Source organism: Callospermophilus lateralis, chromosome 19, assembly GCF_048772815.1.
Source record: "Callospermophilus lateralis isolate mCalLat2 chromosome 19, mCalLat2.hap1, whole genome shotgun sequence".
NCBI lineage: Eukaryota > Metazoa > Chordata > Mammalia > Rodentia > Sciuridae > Callospermophilus > Callospermophilus lateralis.
The window spans coordinates 5,343,650-5,368,234 of NC_135323.1; the positions used below are offsets into that span (position 1 = coordinate 5,343,650).

A 24,585-nucleotide genomic window follows, 5' to 3' on the forward strand; every position below is an offset into this window, starting at 1 on the left:
GCTTCCTGCTAATCCCCAGGGACGGGCACAACTGGGACCCAAAGCACTGTTGACAGAGGAGAAGACTGAGCCTCAGAGAGTCTCAAACCGCCTGCCGGATCCCAAGCCCATGCTCTGTTTAGGCCACCCTTCCCCCACTCCCACCCCCACCCACGCCAAGAGCCACGCAGCCTCACACTGTCAGTCTGTCTGTTCTTGCCTCTCTCTGTGTGTGCACAGGGGCAGCAGGGCTGTGATTCCTCATGGACATTCTCTGGGTCTCCACCTCAGATGAATCAATCAAGGACCAGCATGGTTCCCTGCAGGCCCCCTCAGACCCTGCCTTTGCGGGGGTCCTGCCAGGAGAACAATGGTGGTCAGCCTGCAAGACGCTGCCCAGCTGTACCACGTGGAATTCACACCACCAAGTAGTCCCCTCTCGTTGAACAGGGACGACTTAGGTAACCAACAGGATATCACAGAAGTGAGGGAGGGTGCTGCGGGGTGCGGTCACAAAAGACTGTGCAGATTCTTGTTTGTTTCCTTGGGTCACTTGTTCGGGGGGATGTCAGGAGCCATGTTATGAGGCCACTCAAGTGGCTCTGAGGAGGAGGTCTTGTGATAAAGAACTGAAGAATCTTTTTAAAATTAATTAACTAATTTGTGGTCCTGGAGATTGAACCCAGGGGCACTCTACCTCTCTACACTCCCAGCTCTTTTTATTTTTTTATTTTTTTTGAGACTTAATAAATTACCTAAATAAGTTTGAGGCTGGCCTCAAACTTGTGATCCTCCTGCCTTAGCCTCTTGAAGTAGCTGGGATTACAGGCCTGTAGCACTGGGCCTGGCAGTAAGATTCTTGCCAACAGCCATGTGAGAGTGCCGTCTTTGAAATGGCTCCTCCCAGCTCCTTCAGATGCCCTGGCCAACACCTTACCTGTGACACTGTGGGAGATCCTGGGCCAGCCAGCTAAGCTGCTCCCCAATTCCTGCTCCTCACAGCTGAGAGCATTTGCTGTGGAAGACGTAAAGTCCTGAAGTAATCCGTTCCGCAGCAGGGGACAGCGAGGCCAGGTGCTCACCTTGGTGCTCAGTTCCTTCTTGAGCTGCTCCGCAGCATTCTTCCAGTGGTCATTCTGGGTCGTGAGCTTGAACAAGATGCTCTGAAACGTCTCATGCAGCTCGGTCACGACCGTCTCCAGGTCTGCGCGGTTCGCCTTGCTCGCCAGGGCGCTCTTGTCAGCTTTCTAGGGAGAGAGGGGGCGCAGAGGACAGGGCTACTGGGGGGGGACTGGGAGACCTCAGCCCTCTGGAGCCTGGACGTCCAGCCCTTGGGATCTCTGTTGGGATCCTCCTCGGGATCTATGAGGCAAGCCAAGGTTTTCCTGCGACCGGGGAGTTGGTGCCTGGCTTTTAAGTCCACGTGACGGTGTCACTGGGTGGGGAGGACGGCTTGTGAAGAGCCCCCAGCCAGCCCGTAGGAACCAAGGCAGAGGATTCTGGAAGGCTCTGCCTGGGTGGCTCCTCTTCCCTGGCAGGGAGCCGGGGCTTGGGAGGGGACCCTCTGGCCACTCACTTCTCGAAGCTCCTCCTCCAGCGAGCTCTTATTCGCCTTGGTCTGCTCCAGGTTTCTGATTTGAGCCTGGAGATTCTAAGCACAGAAGCGAAGGCTGTCAGCCACCTTTGCAGCCTGAGGACCTCCGCCTGGCGCCTCCACCCCCGCCACGCACTAAGAGGGGACAGCAGGGTGGGTGGACAGCAGGCAGGTGGGCACATTAGAAGGCGTGGCCTCAGGGCTCCCAGTGCCTGGGGGACTCAGGATAGCAGCCCCCTGGGAGGAGGCCCACCCAAGGGAGCACAACCCAGGGTGACGGCTGGTCCCCCTCATCTGGTCTGCAACGGTGTCTCAGTGGGGATCCCCATCTATCTGTGGCACACACTGTGCCCAAGTGCTGGGGGAACCTCTCCTCACCCGGTGACACCACGAAGCAGCTACTCCCCCGCGAGAGGAACAAAGCTAACCATCTTGGGACTCGCCTTCCCTGTCCCCAGAGGTTGGGTCACTTTTCCTCAAAGCTGTGAAGCCTTCTTCTACTTTGTCCTTCATATCCTGTCTGGCTCTCACCCTTAGGAACAGAACTCCCAACTTTCAGGTGGGATTCAGCTTCTCAGAACCGAGACCTCTTTCTCACAGCCTTCCTTACGGATTGGCCTGGCCACGGGGGTGTAAATGGAAGTGGGTGGGTGTCTTTAACTCTCTTAATTCTGTGTCCTCTCTGTGGCTGGCTTGAGTGTTAATGACTGGAATGTCAGCAGCCATCTTGGATCATAAGGTGACTTTTATGAATGGAAGTCACAGAGGAGAAGAAGAAAAATGGAACTTAGATCTCCAACACTGTGGAGCACCTGCCCCCCCTGGATTGACCATCTGGATTTGTTGAACACAAAAGAGAAATACACTTAGACCTCATTTGTTGAAGTCAAACTTAATTCTAATCAACGCACAGCTCCATCACATCCACCTGGCCCCCAGGAGGGCTTCGGAGGTCTAAGCGAGAAGAGGAAGTGTGGGCGGGAGCCCCTGCTTTGACCTCAGGCCCAGCTGTTTCCTCTGACCAATGCTGGTCTTTGGGGCTTATCAAGTCCAGTGCCAGGGCTTGGCTTCTTGGCTCGGGATGCATACTTAACTACTGTAGTTAAAAATCTGGAAATAGAGAGGTGATTAGGTGGGACTCTAACTGCCTGGGACACCTGTGTCCTGGGTTGAATAACAGCTCCCCCAAAATTCATGACCTCCCCCAAAATTCAGACGTAGTTAGTGTAAGTTCCTAGTGGAGTAGGATGAGCCCCCAATCCAATAACTGACGTCCCATAAGAAGGCCACAGGAAGACACCCAGAAGCACAGGAAGAGCCACGTGCCCAGAGACGTGGTCTCAGAGTGATGCTCTGACTGGCTGAGGAACCCCACCCACCCGAAGCCAGGAGGGGCCAGGAGGGGTGTTCCCAGAGCCTTGGAAGGAAGAGGCCTCATCAGGGCCTGGGTTTCGGGTTTCTAGCTCCACACCGGGGAGGAAATAGATGTTTGCTGTTTTCAGATGCCCAGTTTGTGGTGATTTGTTACAGCAGAAACAGGGAACTGATAAACCCAGTCAGTGGCTGAATCAGGGCCCAACCCAAAGCTGCCTCCCGCTGGGTGAGCTGGGCTGTTCGCTGTCCTTTGCCTGCGTCTCTGTTCCTCCTCCTCCTTTCCTTGCGCTCTCCTTCTTCTTCCAGTACTGGGGTTTGAACTCAGGGTGCTCCAGTACTGAGCCACATCTTCAGCCCTTTTTATTTTTTTTATTTTGAGACAGGGTCTCACGAAGTCACCCACGTTCACCTCGAACCTGTGACCTCCTGCGTCAGCTTCCCAAGTCACTGGGACTACAGGCTGCGCCACCGCACCCGCCGGCCCTGAACTTCCGCACAGGGGTTCTTCTCTAACGATGACGGAGAACGGCACCAAGTGCCATCCGCTCCGTGGGGACACCTGGGGCTGGTGAGCGTCTCCCAACAGTCAGCTTCGTGTGGTCAGCAGAGCCCAGGAGCCAGGGCAGGGGCGAGGCTGAAGGCTTTGGTCAAGTCTGCAGTGTGGCAGGAGGACTTGGCAGTTTTCGAGTTGATGGATTTATTTATTTATTTATTTATTTTTGGTACTGGGGATTGGACCCGTTGAGCTACGTTCCCCGTCGGTGGGAAATTTTTGAGACAAGGTCTTGAGAAGTTGCCCAGGTTGTCACTGAACGTGTGCCTCTCCTGCCTTGGCCTCCAGAGCTGCTGGGATTTTAGGGTGCGCCACTGTGTCCAACTCAAGCTTTTACCGTCACAGGCTGTGTCGGTGACTGCCTACTGGCTGTTTAGTTTCATGGACGAGACTGGGTCAGCATGAGCTTCCAGGAGTCCACATGACAGAAGGTAGCAGACTGGGCCCACGGCATTCAGTGAGACGAGTCAGACTTTTGCCCAGGGAAATGTGCCCCCTGGGGCGGATGAGCGCAAAATGGACACAGCTCACCCCCATTCTGTGCCCAGAGGATGTCCAAAGCCCTCCTCAAGGCCTTGGGGAATCCTGGGGGTTCTAGGATCACCCATGTCCTGGTTTCCATTTCTGCCTTTGTGGGTCCTCCTTCTCTCTGTCCTGACCCTGACCACCCAGAGATGGACCCCTTCTCCATGACCCCTCACCCAAACCAAACACGAATTCAGGAGGTGGTAGGCGGCAGGCCCGGATGGAGGCCACCTGTTGCCTCTGAGCAAAAGCCGGAAAGTCGTTACTGGACATTCCCACCCTTAAGTCCGCTGAGTCCAAGGTGCTTCTCGGGATCCCATGGCTTCCCCACAGATCTGGCTCCCTATCTTCTCTATCCTGCCTCCAGGGAGCGGGAAGAGTGCTCTCACTCTCTCAGGAGATGGGCAGACCTCTCACACGAGATGCCAGGCGCGATCCCCATGCCACAAAAGGCACAGACTTCGAGGCCAGCCTCAGCAACTCAATGAGAACTCACCCCCAAATAATAAAGAATAATGAAATAATAGTCCATACCCACAAGAATTTCTGAAATAAAAAAGATCGACAATATTAAATGTTGAGGAGGATGTGCATGATTGTGGGGAGTGAAAAGTGGCATGCTACCTTGGAAATGGTTTGACAGGTCTTTTTCTCTCTTTTTTCTTTTTTTATTTGCAGCACTGAGAAGTGGACCTGTGGGTGCTCTACCACCGAGCTACACCCCCAGCACTTTTTATTTTGAGACAGGGTCTCACTAAGTTTTTTGAGGCTGGCCTTGAACTTGCTTGCAATCCTCTTGCCTCAGCCTCCCAAGTCACTGGGACCCCCGTGGTTTACAAAGGTCTTTCCTCCGCAAAGACAACCTCTCCAGACACTCCAGTGGAGCACAGTCGCACATAAGCACACACTGTATGGTCCCATTTATGTGAAGTCCACTAGCAGGCAAAACTAACCTAGGGCGATGGAAGACAGAACAGTGGCTATCTCTGGACAATGGTTGTTCCCCTGGGACAGGGAACTTTCTAAGACCATGGAGATGTCTCCATTTTGACTGGACTGTGATCAGATAAGAATGACCTCAGCTCTCATACTTAAGATTTAGGCATGTAAATCACGCTGCAGTTGAAAACGAATCCTGCCACCACCCCAGGCACAAACAGGAGGGACAGGCCAGCGTCCGTGGTGTTGGCAGCTGTGTCCCAGCCCCTAGAGCATGCCCAGTGCAGAGAGAACACTCAATAACATTTGCTGAGCAAAGATAAATGACTAGGAGTGTTAGGTGGTAGTTAGTTAGGAGTTTAAGAGAGCAGCATGGAGCATATCGGTTGTGACCAGCCCAGCCACAGTGGGGCCTCAAGGTTGAACAAAGCAGCTGTGTCAAGACCCCTGCCTGATCTCAGCCAGATAAGCAGCTCCTCTTACAACAGGTAGAAAATGGTAAGTTCCGGAGAAGACGAAGGTATGTTTGCCTGGACAGCCTAATTGCCAAGACTCCTTAAGCAAGACACTATGCAAAAGACCAGAGATTCCCGGACCTAGGAGAGCAGAATGAACAAGATCAGAGCCCACCGGCCCCATAACTTCTAGTTATAAAGCCAGTTTCAATTAGGACCCACCAGCCAGGCCAAGACAGCAAGGGCTGCCCTCAGGTTGCTAGCTAGGGTAGCCTGTAAATCCACAGCCAAGGGGACACTTGGTGGGGATCTTCCAACAGTCTCCCTCTTTCCCCAGTTGTTTTTATCAGCTTTTCCACCGCTGTGATCAAAAGACTTGACAAGACCAATTAGAGGAGGAAAAGTTGATTTGGAGCTCATAGTTTCAGAGGTCTCAGTCTATAGATGGCCACCTCTACTCCCTGTGGCTCCAGTGAGGCGGAACATCCTGGGGGCAGAGTGTGGTGGAGGAAAGGGGCCCAGGACATCACATCAGAAAGCAGAAAGAGAGCGCTCCCCCCACAGATAAAATATAAACCCAAGGCCGTGCCCCAGCGACCAGCTCCTGTAGCCACACCTTGCCTGCCTAGAGTCACCGCCCAGTTAATCCCCAACAGGAGATTCATACCCTGTGAGGTCCAAGCTCTCATCACGTGAACCCTCTTGCACGGTCTCACAGGAGAGATTTTGGGGCACAGTCCCCATCCGAGCCATAACCAATAAAAGCCGGGACACAAAGATGTGAGCTGCCCCTCCTCTGGGAGGACCCGCTATCTCCTTGAGGGTGCTCCCCCTCCGCTAATAAACACTGCTATACTCTCACCAAGTCTGGCATCTTGCCTGAAAGCATCTCAGGTGAAGATACAAAAGCCCAGCACACAAAGCAGTGTCTGCTAAGACATCATCACAGTAGGATCAGAGTTCATCAAGACCCCCGTCGTGTCCATCACGTTTCTGCAGACGCCGGGGAAAGCAGGGCAGTGGCACTTCTTCCTGCATCCGGGTCTGCAGCATGAGCACGGCCTCCCTCGGTCTCTGCGGGAGGCCGGACAGCCCTGCTGATGCCCTGAAGCCTGTGTTCATTCATGGGGTGTTGAGCACAGGCTGCAGGAGTTACATGCTGGATGAAAGTCATGTTTCAGGTTCCTCCCAGGTGACTTTTATGGGCAATCATATCCTGATGGCATGAGAGCAGGAAGGAGAACAGGACAAGGCCCTGTGTGCTCCGCATTGTGCCGTTTGGTGGGCCTCGGCTGGCTGCTTCTTCCCTGAGTGACAGCTACTACACCCCCCTTCCCCCTATGCAGGGCCCGGCCTGGAGCTGAGGTCAGTTCGCTCTGGTCCACAGAGGAGGGGCCCCACGACATGGTGACCCAGGCCTCGCTGAAGATCAGAGGCTAACAGAGAGCCCCGAGTTGGCAGAGGACCACGTGGCTCCCAGTCAGTGCTGCTCACAAAGGCCCGAGCACGCAGCCCTGCAAATCCTCCATCCACACACAGACCCTCCGAAGACAGCGAGCTCTCCCTTCCAGCCCCTGCCTTAGGCAATGCGTCAGTCCCTTTGCAATGACTTCTCTTCCCTGAAAAGTCCCCTACATGCCCCAACGGGTGACACAGTGACGACATGGAGAGTGATCACAGTGCCAGGGGTTTGCTTTGCCCCCCCCCCCTTGTTTTTACATCCTGTAAGTTCTACCAAAAGCCCTCTGACCTGCACTTAGAAGTCCCCATGGGGCCAGTCACGATGACATACACCTGTAATCCCAGTGACTCAGGAGGCTGAGGCAGGAGGATCTCAAGTTGAGGCCAGCCTGGCAACTTGGCAACCCTGCTGTTCCAGAAAGGCTGCAGTGCTGAGAGCTCAGAGAAGCTTGTTCCCCCAAAGTGGGCTGATTTAGGGCAACTGCCATGAGTATAACTGTTGGGGCAAGAAATTCTCATCCTGCCGACTCATTCAGCAAATGTCACAGAGACCTCACTCTGTTGATACAGAGGCCACAGATGGGCACTGATCAGGCCCTTCTGTGTATGTGTGTGGGATTTATTCTTAATTAAAGTGTAAGTTACACACAGTAAAATGTCCCCTGGCTCCCCAGCCTTCAGTGCACCCCCTTCTGTAAAACCACAGGGAGCAGCTCTCCCCTGGCCCGCCCTTCGGGGACCCCAGGCCTCCAAACCTTGAACTCATCCACGCGAGCCTGGAGCTTTCCCACCAAGCGGTCCAGCACGACGTAGTGATTCTTCATGGACTCTATCTGGGTGCCCCAAACTCTCTCAAGTTCCTCTTCCTAAACAAGGGAGACACAGGCGGCTTTTGAGGCTGCCGTGGCTGGAAGAGGCCTGAGGCAAGGAAGAAGGTGCCTGACCTGTGCCTTCTGGACAGTGTGACAGTGGGGAACAGCCGCCTGGGACTCCTTGGAAGGGATCCGCAGCCACCCGCCCTGGACCCACCCTAGCCGCATCCTTGGCCCTGCTGCGCTCCCAGGCCACCTGGCAGCCGGCGGGCAGATGCCCCACCCAGGAGGGGTGCAGGGGGGCAGTCCGCCTCCTGCTTGCCTCCAGCCCTCATCGTCTCAAAAGCTCCTTCCTGAGAGGGGCACTGACCTTTAGCCTGGACTTCTGGATGTTATTTATCTTGTCCTGCAGTATGTCCACGGCCGCCTCAAGCTTGGAAAAGCCTCCTGCGTGCACTGAAAGCAAAAGAGGGAGTGACTGTGGGGCGGGGAGGGAGCTCCAAACACCTGCTCTTCCCAGGCCCCTATGGCAGGGCTGCCCACAAAAATGTGCCCAGACAGGGCCTCGAGGGTCCACTGGGTCTTCCACAGTCACACTGTTATGCGTGTGTGCACGCACCAGTGTGTGGTGCTGGGGACTGAACCCAGGGCTACTCTGCCCCAGAGCTACAGCTCCAGCATCTTTTTTTTTTTTGACAGGGTTTTGCAAAGTTGCTGAGGCTGCCTGGAACTCGCGATCCCTCCTGTCTCAGTCTTCTTCTGAGTCACTGGCGTCATAGGTGTGTGCCACTATACCTGGCTAGTGGACATGTTTTTAAAAACTCTAAAAAGAACAGGTGGGATTACTTTTAATAAAGTTTTTTATTTAACCTATATATCCCAATAATCTCTTTTAAATATGTAATTCAGTTTTCCTGGGAGGGTACTGAGGATTGCACCAGGGCTTGCACTCGCTTAGGATACACTACCACTGAGCTATACCCTCAATACTGTGAAGTACTTCAAAACCATGAAGCCCTTTATTTTTGTTTTGCATTGCTGGGGATGGAATCCAGTGCCTTGTGTGTGCTAGGCCAGGGCTAGGCCATAGTCCCAGCCCTGATATTTATGAGAGTCTATGAAAGGTATTATACCAAGATTAATAGAAGGGGAGATGGTGAAATTTTTACCAAGTGGCCTACATGCAGTATGGACAAGCAGCCTGAGAGGCCAGATCCATGGAAATAACAGGAGCGGGACACGGCAGCCGGCCAGGAGGAGAGCTTGGGCTGTTATTGCTTGTTTACCACCCTCCTAATCTCAGACATCCTAGTGTTGACAGGCATCAATAGGGTTCTTTTTAGCTACATGAAGTTCCACTTTCCCCCCAAAGTCTGTGGAAGAGCAGTGCCCATCAGAGGTGCCAGACAGGGACGTGACTTTGGTGATCGCAGTCACTGCACGTCTCAGTGTGCAGAGCTGGGGATCTAAGTGGGCTCCCAGCAGCAGCAGCATCCACTGGAAACACAGCAGAAGTGCCACACTCTCAGTCTGGGATCTGGCTCGGTGTCAGAGTGCTTGACCAGCAGGAGTGAGGCCCTGGGTCCCACTGCTAGTACCACTCCCCCCGCCCCCCCCCCGCCAAAAAAAAAAAAAAAAAAGGAAAAAAGCAAAGAAAGATGGAATTTCAGGAGCAATTTTCCTCTTTACGTGCCAACTTTAGATCCTAAGAGTCCCTCCCTTCCAAGATAGTGCCTCACTGTACATTCCTGGTAAAAGAATCGCAAGTAAGACACTTAGGTCAAAGGGATGATAGCTGACAGCTGATACCGATGTCACTGGGGGAGCCCCAGGAAGGACGCAGGCTGCAGGAAGGGCCTGAGCCCCTGCTCCCCTCCTACCTAGGTAAGCCAGCTGCTGCTGCAGGTTGTTTGACAGCTGGGCAAACTCTTCCCTCAGGGAGTCATGTCTATCAGGCACTTGGGCTATGTGGCCCATGGAGCGCTTGACCGCCGCCTTCTTGTCCTGGGTGCTCCTCGCCTTCTTGGCTGCCTGCATGGCCTGTGACAGGGTTTTGGTGGGAGGAATGTCCTTGGTGGGGAACTGGGGAGCCAATTCTTCATAATCTGCCACCAAGTCTTGTAGCTGCTTGCTCTCCTCATCCAAGGTCGTAGGTTCAGCGGCCCCGCGAGAAGACCCTGCACCCAAGACATCTGAACGGGTCCCAAAGGGCCCGGAGGCAGCCGCAATGGCGGTTTTAGTAGCCAGCTTGCTGGCAGGGGCATCGGTGATCGCCTTGGCAGCAGCCTTGGCTGTTTGGGCAGCTGAGTTGGCAGCTGCAGCATAGTTTGCAGCAGCTGCAGCGGCAGCAGCAACAGTGGTTTTCAATTGCTCAAGGGCATTCTGGGGACCCTTCAGGTGTGCTTCCAAGGCCCTAGCCATGGGACCCTGATCCTTGGTGGCTTCACCTGGGGAAAGCCCAGCCAGAGAGTCTACCATGAGGTAAGGGTAATATTCATCCCCCTTTTCTTCCACAGCTGGGAGCTCTGGGGCCTCAAGAGTCTGGTGTAGCTGCAGGGGAAGAGGCCACGATGATCCCAGCTCTGTGGCCGGGGGTGGGGCCCTGGGGGACTGCTGGGGGTCTGATGGGCCTGGGCCAGGCTGGAAAAAGTCAAACAAAGGCCAAGTGCCAGCTCCAGGCCTGCCTCCTGGTGGTATGGGCCAAGCTCCTGGGGCAGGTGGAGGTCTGGGTCCAAATACAGGCAAAACTGCTGGCATGAACCCAGGTGTCACACCAGGCCCCACTGCAGGCATGATTTCAGGCTCCAGCCCCGTCCCAGGCCCAGGCCCAGGCCCAGGCCCACGAGCAGGCCCAGATTCAGGCCTAGAAACAGGCCCAGTCCCAGGCCAAGGCCCAGGAGCAGGCCAAGGCCCAGGAGCAGGCCAAGGTCCAGGAGCAGGCCAAGGTCCAGGAGCAGGCCCAGTCCCAGGAGCAGGCTCAGCTCCAGGAACAGGCCAAGGCCCAGTCCCAGGCCAAGGTCCAGGAGCAGGCCAAGGTCCAAGAGCAGGCCCAGTCCCAGGAGCAGGCTCAGCTCCAGGAGCAGGCCAAGGCCCAGTCCCAGGCCAAGGTCCAGGAGCAGGCCAAGGTCCAGGAGCAGGCCCAGTCCCAGGGGCAGTCCCAGTCTCAGGAGCAGGCCCAGTTCCAGGAGCAGGCCCAGTTCCAGGAGCAGGCCCAGTCCCAGGAGCAGGCCAAAGTCCAGGAGTAGGCCAAGGTCCAGAAGTAGACCCAGTCCCAGGCCAAGGTCCAGTCCCAGGCCAAGGTCCAGGCCCAGGCCAAGGTCCAGGCCCAGGCCAAGGTCCAGGCCCAGGCCAAGGTTCAGTCCCAGGCCAAGGTCCAGGCCCAGGCCAAGGCCCAGTCCCAGGCCAAAGACCAGGAGCAGGAGCAGGAGCAGGAGCAGGAGCAGGAACCAGCCCAGGCCCTGGAGCAGGAACAGGCCCAGACCCTAGAGCAGGAACAGGTCCAGACCCTAGAGCAGGAACAGGCCCAGGCCCTGGAGCAGGAACAGGCCCAGGCCCTGGAGCAGGAGCAGGAATCAGCCCAGGCCTAGGAACAGGAGCAGGCCCAGGCCCAGAAGCAGGAGCAGGAACCAGCCCAGGCCTAGGAACAGGAGCAGGCCCAGGCCCAGGAGCAGGAGCAGGAACCAGCCCAGGCCTAGGAACAGGAGCAGGCCCAGGCCCAGGAGCAGAAGCAGAAACCAGCCCAGGCCTAGGAACAGGAGCAGGCCCAGGCCCAGGAGCAGGAGCAGGAGCAGGAACCAGCCCAGGTCTAGGAACAGGAGCAGGCCCAGGCCCAGGAGCAGGAGCAGGAACCAGCCCAGGTCTAGGAACAGGAGCAGGCCCAGGCCCAGGAGCAGGAGCAGGAACCAGCCCAGGCCTAGGAACAGGAGCAGGCCCAGGCCCAGGAGCAGGAGCAGGAGCAGAAACCAGCCCAGGCCTAGGAACAGGAGCAGGCCCAGGCCCAGGAGCAGGAGTAGGAATCAGCCCAGGCCTAGGAACAGGAGCAGGCCCAGGCCCAGGAGCAGGAGTAGGAATCAGCCCAGGCCTAGGAACAGGAGCAGGCCCAGGCCCAGGAGCAGGAGTAGGAATCAGCCCAGGCCTAGGAACAGGAGCAGGCCCAGGCCCAGGAGCAGGAGTAGGAATCAGCCCAGGCCTAGGAACAGGAGCAGGTCCAGGCCCAGGAGCAGGAGCAGGAATAGGCTCAGAGCCAGGCCAAGGCCAAGACCCAGGCCCAGGCCCAGGCCCAGGCCCAGGCCAAGGCCAAGGCCCAGGCCAAGGCCAAGGCCCAGGACCAGGCATGAGGGCCTGAGGTTGACCTGGCGCCTGGACACTGCTGAGTAGATCTGCCTGGGCAGGCGACCAGCCAGTCGGCCAGGCAGTCTGCTGGAGGCTGGGGCCTTGGACGGGCCATGAGACATGGGAAGGCAACCCGGGCTCCTCCTGGGCCAGGGCAGCCTGTGGAGACTGGTCTGTGGTCTGCCACTGTTTGGACATCTCCAGCTCTTGTGAAGTGGCTTCCTGTGAAAGAGGGGGCTGAAGAGGTGGGCCCACGCCCCCTCCCCTCCCCCACTGCCCCTCCTGTTTCTCCACTCACTGGAGTGAACATGGCCTCATGGAGGCCACTCCAGAGCACCAGATCCTCAGCTTTGGGGAGAGCGTGAATCCTGTTCTTGAGAGAATCCTGTGGAGTGGGGTGGGTAGTGCAGGTGTGAGATAGGGGTGCGTGGCCCTTGGGGGGTCTCACTACCCACACAGAACCAGACCGCCTTCCAGTGGCTCACCAACCACAGTGCCCTCTTCATTTACAGAGAAACCTCCCCACCCTGCCCTGCCCCGAGCCCGAGGAGGAAGGACAGGATCCTGGCCCTCACCACTTCATGCTGCAGTATGCTCATCTTCCGGTTCTGCATTTTCAAGTCCTCAGATAAGAGGTCCACTTTTTCTGGGCATATCTGTCAAATGAGCTGAGTCTGTGGTCTGGAAGACAGGTTCTGATCCCAGTCCTGTTGCTTCCCACAGTGCTGGATGACCAAGAGCTTGAGAAGGGTGAAGAGTTTCCCAGGGAAGGAAAAGGGATGCCAAAGAGTCTATGGACAAATAAGTCTAGAAAACAATGGGCTAAAAAGCATTCAACAGACTTCTGTACCACAGAATTTATCCGAGCCTTGAATGGGCAAAAGCACATTAAGAATCTCCCAGAGGCAGGGCACAGTGGTGCACACCTATGTCCCAGCAGCTCAGGAAGCTGAGGATGGAGAATCGTGAGTTCAAAGCCAGCTTCAGCAACTTAGCAAGGCCATAAATGAGACCCTGTCTCAAAATGAAAAATCAAAAAATGGGCTGGGGGGGCTGGGATTGTGGCTCAGCAGTAGAGCGCTTGCCTAACATGGGCGGGACCCGGGTTCAATCCTCAGAACCATATAAAAAAAAATAAAAGGCATTGTGTTGTGTCCACCTACACCTAAAAAATAAATATTTTAAAAAAATGGGCTGGGGATGTGGCTCAGTGGTTAAGTGTTCCTGGGTTCAATCCTCAATACCAAAAAAAAAAAAAAAAAAAAAAGAATCTTCAAGAAGTGGGCCAGGAAGACATCGTTTCTCAAGCAGATTGGTTCCAGGGATCCTCTTTAGTGTTTCATAGCATTGCTTCCTGACACTGCCCATCTACTCAAATAAAATCTACCCAGTCTAAGATGGAAGTTCAAGTGCACCCAGTGACCTATGAAACAGAGGCAACACATTAGTCATGTTATTTGGAGCAGGTGGTCTAACCTTGGCCACAGTGCTGGCCTGGAGGTTTGCAGACCCAGCTTCTGACCCCACTGTGGATTAGGGGAAGCTGTCTTGGGATTTAGGGATTCCGTGTCTTTCCATGTCATGGTAGAGTCTAGAACAGACTTGGACAAATGGCTCAGAGATGCAGAAGAAGCCGGTATGTGTGCCTGCACTAGGTTTATCCTGCTTTTCAGTGTGAACAGAGCTTTCCACAGGAGGAAAAGGTGTTCTCTTTCTGCCGAGTTGAGGCACTATAAGCCTGGAGTTTCTGAGAGTCGGGGAGTAGCTGCCTGAACCTGAAGCCAGCCCAGAGGGAGTCACCACCGGGAGGCAGACGCTGAGGTCGCTGAGGGCCTCCATCTGGCTGTGGCTGGAGGTGCCCCTGGGCTTTTTAGTAAATGAGAATGAATTCTATTACTTTTCCCAAGTCGGGATGAACTGGGTGTCTGACAACGGACATCCTAACACAGTGGAGTAAGGGGCACTAAGGGGTCACAGGGAGCTCCGGAGGGAGGCCAAGGGCTGGGCCAGGAGGGTTCCCTTCTTCTCCCCTCTTGGCTGCATTCTTTGACCAAGAACAGGCTTTCTAGGCCTGGACCACCAGATCTCTGACCAGCACGGCCAGTGTGGAGGATGCAGGGGCGGAATTACCTTTTCAAAACAATCCTTCATCATGTTCACGTCCTTCCTGAGGGTTTCAACGGTGACCTTGAGTGGGTACAGGTCAGTGAGCAGATCCTGCAGGGTCACCATGGACTGAAGAGGGAGAGAAGACGGGGAAACCCTGAAGTTGGGTGTGGTTATAGCGGAAGGCAAATGAAGTACAGAGCTTTCTGGTGACGGCATAGTCCTGGGGGTCATCTTGGCTCTCCCACAGCCTAGGCTGAAAGTACCCAGAGACCAGCAAGTGCTCCCCAAGACAACAGTGCTGCAAGCCCCAGGCAGACTGGGCAGGAAAGAGGTGTCTCCGCGTTACCCAAAACATCTCCTGCCCTTCCCTGTTTGGCACGCGTCAGCAGGCTAGCTACCGAAGGAGGAAGCAGGCTGGTCCCTGGGGGGGAGCACCTGGAGGGTCAGAGTCAGGGGAGGAATGACCATGTTCATTTATTTATTTATTTTCTTTAGAATTAGGATTGAACCCAGGGGCATTATACCACAGAGGCACATCCCCAGCACTTTATACTTTTAATTTTGAGACAGGGTCTCACCAAGTTGCTTAGGGTCTTGCTAAATTGCTGAGGCTGGCTTTGAACTTGAGATACTCCTGCCTCAGACTCCCAAATTGCTGGGATCACAGGACATCACAACCACACCTGGCCTGGATTTACATTTTAAAAAGATCTCTCTGGCTGCCTGTGGAGATGGGCTCTGGAGGTAAATAGGACACCAGAGGACCAGCAATGAGACTTCCAGGCTAAACTGATGGTTGCAAGGTAAGGCTCAAAGCTCACTGCACAGTTGACTGGGGCTGTCACCACGTCTTTGTAGGTTTCAGATTTCTCAAGCGTTAGGATATGGGAGAAAAATTGATAAGTTGTACAAAGAGCTTTGTGCCTAGCTAGGCATTCAGTTAACAAATGGTACAATGACAGAAGCCAGTCCTGATGGATAATTACATTAAGTATCAATGTTTTAAATGTTCAGTTAAAAGGTAGAGACTGGAAGAATGGATAAAAAAACGTAGTCCTAGCTGGGTACAGTGGCACATGCCTGTAATCCTAGCAGCTCAGGAGGCTGAGGCAGGAGGATCACGAGTTCAAAGCCAGCCTCAGCAACTTAGTGAGACCCTATCTCAAAATAAAAGAAAATAATGGCTAGGGATAGATCTCAGTGGTAGACTTGCCCTGTGTTAAATCCCCAGTACCACCAAGACAGGAGGAGGAGGAGGAAAAAAAGGCTGAAAGAGAAATAGGCAATTTTAAAAAGCACAGTTGGCAGCTACAATACCATATTTCTATCGTAGAATAGAACTAGACCGAAGATCAACAAGGAAACAGAAAACCTGAACAACACTAAACCATGCGGGCACCAACAGTTCCACAGAACACTCTGACAATGGCAGAATACACACGAAGAGCACTCTGCAGGGCAGGTGGCCCGGCTGGAACGTTTTAGAACCGATGTATGTGCTGACCATAGTGGAATTCAACTAGAAGTTAACAGAAGAAAGTTGGAAATTCACAGGTGTGTGGGAGTTAACTCTCCTAAATCACAAATGGATCCAAGAAGCCACGGACGAAATCAGGAAATGCTCTGAGACAAACTGAAAACAGAGCACGTCACACCAAAACTCCCAGCTGAAGCTAAGGCGGTGCTTAGAGAGAAACGCGTGGTGGTCAGTGGCCACACCACAGAGGAAGACTTCCCATCAACAGCCTCACTTTCCACTGGAAGACACTGGAAGAAACAAGGCAAACCAAACCTAAGCAAATAGAAGTAAGAAAATTAAGAACAGTACAGTGGAAATTAATGAAATTCCGAAGAGAAAAATCAACAAAACTGACAAACCGTTGAGCTCGATGGACCAAGAAAAAGACAGACTCAAATTACTAGAATCATAAGTTAAAGAGGAGACCTTTCTATTGACTCTACTGAAATAAAAATGAACAAGTTCCTAGGAATACACAAACTACCAAAATAGACTTAGAAAGAAATTGAAAATGTGAATGGACCTGTAACAAATGATTAGACTGAAGCAGTATTAAAAAGTAAATATCCAACAAAGTCCAGACCCAGATGGCCTTACCACTGACTCCCACGAAACACTTAAAGAGGGGGCTGGGGTTGTGGTTCAGTGGTAGAGCATGCGCGCCTAGCATGTGCGAGGCCCTGGGTTCGATCCTCCACACCACATAAAAATAAATAAATAAATAAAGGTATTGTGTCCAACTACAACTAAAAAAAATGAATAAATAAAAAACACTTAAAGAATTAATGCCAACCCTTCACAAACTCTTACAAGAAAACAGAAGAGGAAGGAACACTTCCAAACTGATTCAATGAAGCCAGCATTATACTGATACCAAATGCAAAGACAAAAGAAGAAAAGAAAACTGAAATATAAACACAAAGTTCTCAAGAAAACACTAGCAAACTGAATCTGGCAACATATAAAAAGAATTATATACCATGGCCATGGGGTGGATTAACTCCAGAGATTTAATTAATTCAACATCCAAAAATGAATTAATGTAATATATCACATCGATAAGAAATATGTTATCAACTTTATTTATTTATTTATTTTTTGGTACCAGGGTTTGAACTCAGGGCACACTGAGCCACATCCCCAGCCCTATTTTGTATTGTATTTAGAGACAGGGTCTCACTGAGTTGCTTAGTGCCTCGCTGTTGCTGAGGCTGGCTTTGAACCTGCAATCCTCCTGTCTCAGCCTTCAATTTTAAAAATATACAATCATCTCAATTGACACAGAAAAAGCATTTGATAAAATACACTCTTACATGAAAAAAAAAAAAAAAAAAAAAAACTCAGTAAACTGGACGTGGTGATGCATGCCTGTAATTCTAGCAACTCAGGAGGCTGATGCAGAGGATTGCAAGTTGGAGGCCAGCTCTGGCAACTTAACAAGACCCTGTATCAAATAACAAAAGGGCTGGGATGCAGCTCGGTGATGAAGTGCCCCTGGGTTCTATCTCCAAAGAAAACAGAACAAAACAACAACGAAACAATACTCAGTAAATCAGGACACTTCCTCCACTGGATAAGGGACATTTACAAAAGACCTCGAGGTTAGAGCTCAGGGCTCAGCAGCAGAGCACTTGCCTGGCGTGCTCAACACCCCAGGTTCATGTCTGCTATGAAGGAGAAGAAAAAAGAAAGGGGAAGAGAAAGACGGTATGGTACGGGCACAAGGACAGACAAGCAGATCAATGGAGTAAAACTGAGAAGCCCAGAAATAAACCCACCCAGCTACAGTCAACCGATTTCCAACAAAGGCATCAAGATTGATCCAGTAGGGAGAAACGAATCATCTGTTGAACACATGGCACCAAGACAAAGTAGCTGTCACCATGGCCTGTGGCTGTGGTCCCAGGTATCTGGGAGGACTGCTTAAGACCAGGTCACTACTGTTCATAGCAGGGCTATGTGTAGTGAACTAATGAACCCCAACGTCCATTAGTCAGTCAGCTAAATGTGGCATTACTCATACAGCAGAATATCATTTGATAAAAAGAAATCATAATGTGCTGATGGGTGAACCTGGAAAACAGTAAGGTACAGTGAAGGACTGGGAACTCAAGCGGGCACAAGAGGAGTCACTGCTATGGATCGAGGGGTTTCTTTCTGGGTATTGAAAAATGTCCTAAAGTTAGATTATGGTGACAGCAGCACAGCTCTGTCAGTACCCTTAAAAATGCATGAATTTTCTGGTAAAGTGAAATACCTCAATCAAGCTGTAAAAACTGCATTTGTGTTTCAGAAATGATGGGAGGAAATCTCAACACTGTCTATGTACAGTCAGGAGTCACTGCTAATTTTCTTGGGAGTGACAGTGGTATTATGGGATGGGTTTTACAAATTCTCATTTGCTTAAGGTGTAAAATGTTTCTCAGAGAGACCTCCAATGTGGAGACTGTGGGTCAGCAGCCTTCCTTCCCCGCTCCCCTCCCATGGTAGCTGTGGGCAGCCCCGAAATGGCCAATCAGAAGCTGATCCGGCAACAGACCCCACCGACCGGGTTCCTGCCGGCGGTAGCAATTGCCCTGTCAATTCATCTCAGCCTGGACCAACCAACGACAGATGCCCCTAAACTCGGCTCAGCCAGCCTGCTGTCGGTAGTGACAATTTAGATGGCCTAGGCCCTCCTATCTCTAGCTGCCCTTAGAAGCATTGTGCTCGCCTTTCCCGCCCGGACTTCCCTGGCCCTCACCCTTTGGCAGACCAGTGAGCCTCGCCCCGGGAGTGCCCCCCCCAATAAATCTTCTTTTGGTGCCTTATTCTTTTCTTTTTTTAATATTTATTTTTCAGTTGCAGTTGGACACGATACCTTTTATATATGGTGCTGTGGATGGAACCCAGGGCCTCGCACGTGCTAGGTGAGCGCTCTATCACTGAGCCACAACCCCAGCCCCTGGTGCCTCATCCTGTTCCGTGGTTCCTGGTCTCCCACACCTTATCTGCTTTACAGAGACCTTCACAGATCTACTGATGCTTCCTCTATCCTCCTATCTTCCTGGGGGTGACCAGGGGCCAAATATGCTGAGCAGAAATTACCCCCAACCCAGCCCAGATAAGTGCAGAACCCTATGGCTTGCCCTGTGGGAAGGTCACCCATGAAAAGAGAAAGACTCTTTCCTTCACGTGGCTCTGTTCTCCTGTGATGTGCACACCCAGCCCAGACTGTAGCATGGGGACATGCCTTGGACTCCTATTTTAGGGAACAAGGCACCAGAAGAACCCTTGCAGGAAGGGTCAGGTCTTTTTTCTGACCAGAGCCCTCCAGGGCACAGTTAGGGCTTAACTGGAGCTGAGAAAACTGTCCTTCCCAGGAGCTGAACTGTGGCATGTCCCACGTGGCGCCTGGTGTGGCACTGAAATCTAGGCTTATCTGAACATGTTCCCAGCCCCCCACCCCCCTCTGGGCTTGCCAGGCACAGTGGCGCATGCCTATAATCCCAGCAACTTGGGAGGCTGAGGCAGGAGGATTGGGAATTCAAAGCCAGCCTCAGCAATTTAGCAAGGCCCTAAGCAACTTGGTGAGTCTCTCAGTTGTCTCAAAATAAAATATAAAAATATAAAGAAGGCTGGAGATGTGATTCAGTGGCTAAGTACCCCTGAGTTCAATCCCAGGTTAAAAAAAAAAAAAAAAAAAAACGCAGAGAAAACTCTTCTGAAAGAAGAATAATATCCAGAATATATAAAGAACTCAAAAATTTTAACACCAAAAACCCAGTGGGGGGCTGGAGTTGTGGCTCAGTGGTAGAGCACTTGCCTAGCATGTGTGAGGCACTGGGTTCAATTCTCAGAACTGCATAGAAATCAAAAAAATGAAGTCCACTCACAATTAAAAAAAAAAAAAAAAACACCCAATGGGTAAATGAACAGCCATTTCTCAAAAGAAAAGATACCAAAGGCCAGCCAACAAAAATATGAAAAAAATGTTCAACACTGTTAGCAATTAGGAAAATGCAAATCAAAATTATGAGATTTCATCTCATACCAGTCAGAATGGCAGTCATCAAGAATATAAATAATGATAAATGTTGGAGGATGTGGAGAAAAATGAACACTTTTACACTGTTGGTGGGACTGTAAATTAGTATAACCACTATGGAAATCAATACAGAATCTTCTCAAAAGACTAGGAATGGAGTGGGGCTGGGGATATGGCTCAGTGGTAGGGCACTTGCCTAACATGCTCAAAGTCCTGGGTTCAGTCCCCAGCACTGCAAAAAAAAAAAAAAAAAAAAAAAAAAAGACTAGGCATGGAACTACCATAGGACTCAGCTATACCATTCCTCAGTTTTATCCTAAAGAATCAAAGTCATACTACATTGATACATGCATACCCAAGTTTATAGCAGCACAATTAACAATAGACAAAGTATGGAACCCAACTTGGTAATTGTCAGTAGATAGTAGTTCTGAAATAAACAAGCAACAACATGTTGGACCCACAACTTTATGAAAGCAGCATTACACAGAACAGTCTTAATAATAGCTCACAGCATCCTTCATCTTCCCCTGTGGCTGGCCACCAGGGATTATCATTACAGATGAGAAAACCAAGACCTCAACCAGGCAAGCGGGGCCGCTCAGGCTGCTTGTCTACCACATGTAGAAACCCAATCAGGGAGGAACCTGGGAACCTGCAGTTCTGTAAAGTCTCACTAGGAGGAGCTAGTGCACAGCCACCAAGGGGCAAGCTGGGTTTCCTCTGCAACCAGCTGGAGGTTAGAGGACAACCAGGCTGAGCTAGGAGCCTCCAGTATTGTTTTTCTTTTTTTTTTTGGGGGGGGGGCGGGGCTTTTTTTTTTTTTTTTTTGGTTGAACCCAGGGTGCTCCACCACTGAGTCATATGCCAAACCCTTGTTATTCTTTCCTTTGAGACAGGGTCTCACTAAGTAGCCCAGGCTGGCTTGAACTCACAGTTCTCCTACCTCGGGCTCCTGAGTTATGGGTTATAGACACCACCACTCTGCCAGGCTGGGGAGCCCAGGCTTTCTAATCCAGAAGTCTCAAATGGGGCAGTAGCATCTGGCAATGACTGGAGGACAGACTTTGGTTTGTCACAACACAGGGTGCTGCTGGTGTCACTGGGCAGAGGCCGGGGGTGCTGCCTGACCTTCTACAATACACAGAACACAAGCCATAGGAATTACTCAGCCCAAATGTCAATAGTGCTGAGAAGCCTTGCAATCTAACCCTTAATAACAACTTGCAGTGGGGCACAAATCCTCAAATCTGGTGGTGTGTTGACCAACAGAGCCAGTCCTTGGACCATGCCTATGGATCCCAGTCCGCTTGCTGCCAAGAGGCCTTCCCCCCTCCTGGTGTCTGCCCTTGTTTCCCAAGCACTATGTGCTCTGTTTGGGGTGGGTGCTGAGACCAGCAGACTTCTGATTCTCCATTTTTGGCCTGTGCCTCTTGGGGGTGCCCAGTAAGGGCAGCAGAGGACACTGGCACAATCAGCCCAGAGCAAGGGGCTGCCAAGGTGCAGTCCAGGTGGCCCAGGGCATCAACACAGCGTTTGGTTTGCCAGCCTCACTGGCTGATGGGTACAGACACTTAGCTAAGCAGCTTGCTCTAGAACCAGCTACCATGGCAACCCCCTTCAATGGGTCGCTGTGGTAAGTCATTGCAATGACTTTCCAACGGCAGGGACATTCCTTATCTGTACAAACAGGCCCCTAAGGGCTGCATGGTCAAGTCCAAACCTGTTCACGAGCCCTTTCATGAGCTGAGCAGGTGACCCTGTTCAGTGCTCGGGACATTCAAGAGCTCTAGAAGTCTTCATCCATCAAGGCAGACTGGGGGCAGGCTGCTCTGCAGGCCTGGCACCTCACGTGCTGTGTCCACCTACCTGTGAGCCCCTCTGCTGCCCTCGGCAGACTTGCCTCTAGAAGCATTTTTCCTTTTTTTGAGACGAGTCTCACTACTTTGCCCAGGCTCATCATGAACTCATTGGCTCCAATGAGCCTCCTGCATCGGCCTTCGGAGTGCTGGGACTCCATGCGTGTGTACTGCTCCTGGCTAGCACTGGTGTCTAAGCCCAAGTGCCTGCTGTGGCCCAGCCTTACCAGCTCTGCTCCATTCCTGTTGATGTGGGATATCTGCTTCCATAAAACTTCAACCTCTGGTGTCTCCAAACTGAGAGCTCATCTCTTATAGACAGCATTTAGTTAGGTCATGGGGTTTTTTAAATGAATTCTGCCAACCTGCTTTTCATGTGGTAAAAAACACATAACAATATTAAAGAGTGTGATCCCAGGGCACTTGATACAGACAGAAGTTATGACTGTCAACGCTCCTTACTTCCAAGACATTTTGTTCCCCTGAAAGAAAATCCTGTCTCCATTAGCAAACCACTCCCTCTCTCCTTTCCAACAGCGCTCATCCCATTTCTGCCTGCGGACGTGCCCCTCCTGGCCATTTCATGTAATTGGAATCAATTAGAATTGGAATCAATCAGAGGCAGCTCCAGGCCTCTGTGCTGGCCCCCTCCCTCCATTCAGCACATGGCTTGTGGTTCCTCCCTGCACCGCTCTGCCCCTCTTGCCTGACAGGGCCCAGGCTTGGCCAGACTGGACTCTTCCTCCCTCCCACAAACCCAGAGCTCAGGTCCTCATATCCTGCAGGGCCCTGGGCTGGCTGACTTGCTGAGACTTCAGCCCACCTCTTTCCCTGCTCAAGTCAAATCTCAATAAACGGACTGGGCACCTAAAATATGTTGAACTCCGTGCTAAACACTTCCTGGGCACTCTCATCCAGTGTGAATTCTTGCTCCTACCTGGGAGGAAACCACTATCGACTATTACTGACTATGACCAACCCCACCCTTTCTGGCTGGCAAGAGGCTGTGCTGCCTGCTACTCACAAACCCACACTGCCCAGTTTTCTACCGGCTTCTCCGTTTTGTAACACTGACCTCAAGTAGGTTACAAAACCACTCGGTGCCACTGTCTTCTCACCTGAAAACTAGACTACCTGCCTCCTGAAGTTACTACAACGCTTAAAGGACCTATCAGATGCACAGCATTTAGTCCACCTGGCACGTGGTAATTGCCTCACGAAGTTACTGAGACCCTCCACCCACAAAGCAGCCACGCCCACCCCACCAGCCCTGGAAACTGGCCTATTGTGGATATTCTGTATAAATGGAATAATACAGCATGTGTCTGTTTGTGTCCAGCTCCTTTCCTCAGTACTTGACAAGGATGCGATCTTGGGAGTTTTGATTCTGCCAGACTCCAAGGTCTGGCTCTACCCTCCCTCTGTAAAGGGATGCCCACCATGAAGAAACAGGGAGCGGCATGCTTGGGAGGAGCGCACAGGGGCTGAGAGGCTTCTACAGCTGGGCTTTTACCTTGGCCATGGCTTCTTCATTGCCCTCCACCATCTTTCGGAGCTTGATGAGATGCCACAGGTCCTCGGCAGGCCGTTTGGTCCCCTGGCTGCCCTCCAGCAGCTGGGCAGTGGAGGGCAGGTCCTGCAACCCAGCCAGTTGATTCTCTATCCTGTCGAGGCGGGTCACCACACCGTCAAAGACGTTGCTGAGTCGCTTCATGGGGTTGATTACAGGCTGGGAATCTCCTTCCCCAGGCACAACCACGACCTGCGAGGTCTGGAGGAAGTCCTCATCCCCCGAGAGTTCCTTCTTGAGCTCAGCCATTTGAATGTGCTCCAGAATGCCCTTGATCAGGAGGTGCAGGGCCCTGAAATTCACCACCCCGCACTGTGGTATGGCAATGTTGGTCAGTTCCATGAATGTGAGTGAGAAGCTCATCTTGCCGGGCTGGGTTGGTGCGGCTAGGCTTCTTGGAATCCTTGGGGACAAGTGGTGGCTTCCTGTGGTCAAAGAGCTGCACAAGCAGGTCTTCAGAGGCTCGGAAGGCAGAGAGTCACAGTGGTCAGGGAAGAATGGCCTCTGTCCTGGCCAGAGATCAGATCTGATTTTCTGGTTGCTAGGACACCAGAGAACATGGTCAAATGGGCATGCTTCCGAGAGCCAGGAGCAGGTGGTGCTCCTGGGTGAGCCACGCCCAAATAGGAACTCCATTAATATTTAATGACTACCTGAATAGTGAACAGGCAACCCTTCATTCCAGCCCTCTGCTTGTGTAAGGCTGATGGCCCTTTCCAAGAGGTATGCAGGGAAGTGAGGGAGCGGCAGCACGCATCTCAGAAGTCTCTGGAATCAGAAGACAGATTTCTTGGAGTCAGGAAGGCCTAGGTTTTAAGAAAAGAGGACATAGAGAGAAGAGTCTGAAGAACTAAGCTGGTTTCTTGGCAGGGCCAAACGCACACCTAGCTGCTCCAGTTTCTGGAAGGGGAGAGCAGGGAGGTGAGTGGGCATCATTTGGTCTGTCCTGCATGTCCCTGTCTTCCTGGATGATATCGCCCTTGCTGAACCCTGCTCTGCTCCCCACATGAGCTGGGGCTCAGTAAGACCCCAGTTCTAATCAGAGTCTCAGTCCTGTTCTGAGTCTGAAGGCATGGCTAGAAGCCAGTGGCTGCAGGGTGAGGAGGCTTTGTTGGGTCCTGTTACAGTCAGGCTCTGCTGGGTCAGTTCTGGGTCCCAACAGCAGTCTGCTTGTCCCCATCTTCTAGTGAAGCCTGCAGGGAAGTTCCTCCATTCAATGCCCCCCTGCAACCTCACATTCCTGGTGCACAGCATGCAAGATGGCCTGCTCAGGATTCCCACTGGCTAAAGACCAACCTTGCTGGCTTCCCTGAAGGAACTCTGGAAAGCAGAGTTTGACTTCCTCAAACACCCCCCAAACCACCTACCATGGACCTGATCCTAACTGCTAGATTAGTCAGTGTTCTCCAGAGACAGAACCAACATCATACACTCTCACAGACACGTGAGAAGGCACGTGTCAGGGGAATTGTCATGA

General features: G+C 52.2%; 1 protein-coding gene across 1 annotated transcript in view; it reads right to left on the bottom strand.

The window, feature by feature from the left end:
- The window catches only part of C19H16orf96 (chromosome 19 C16orf96 homolog), a 36,620-nt gene extending 13,149 nt beyond the window's left edge, over nucleotides 1-23,471 (bottom strand). Inside the window, exons 1-10 of the mRNA XM_076840857.2 lie at nucleotides 23,052-23,471; nucleotides 14,155-14,259; nucleotides 12,600-12,680; nucleotides 12,323-12,409; nucleotides 10,467-11,174; nucleotides 9,573-10,332; nucleotides 8,063-8,148; nucleotides 7,636-7,746; nucleotides 1,556-1,630; nucleotides 1,062-1,226 (exon numbers count right to left, since the gene is read on the bottom strand). Coding sequence (XP_076696972.2) covers nucleotides 1,062-1,226; nucleotides 1,556-1,630; nucleotides 7,636-7,746; nucleotides 8,063-8,148; nucleotides 9,573-10,332; nucleotides 10,467-11,174; nucleotides 12,323-12,409; nucleotides 12,600-12,680; nucleotides 14,155-14,259; nucleotides 23,052-23,471 — 2,598 coding nt within the window. The remainder of the gene's footprint in view (nucleotides 1-1,061; nucleotides 1,227-1,555; nucleotides 1,631-7,635; nucleotides 7,747-8,062; nucleotides 8,149-9,572; nucleotides 10,333-10,466; nucleotides 11,175-12,322; nucleotides 12,410-12,599; nucleotides 12,681-14,154; nucleotides 14,260-23,051) is intronic.
- Nucleotides 23,472-24,585: the final 1,114 nt, after the last annotated feature.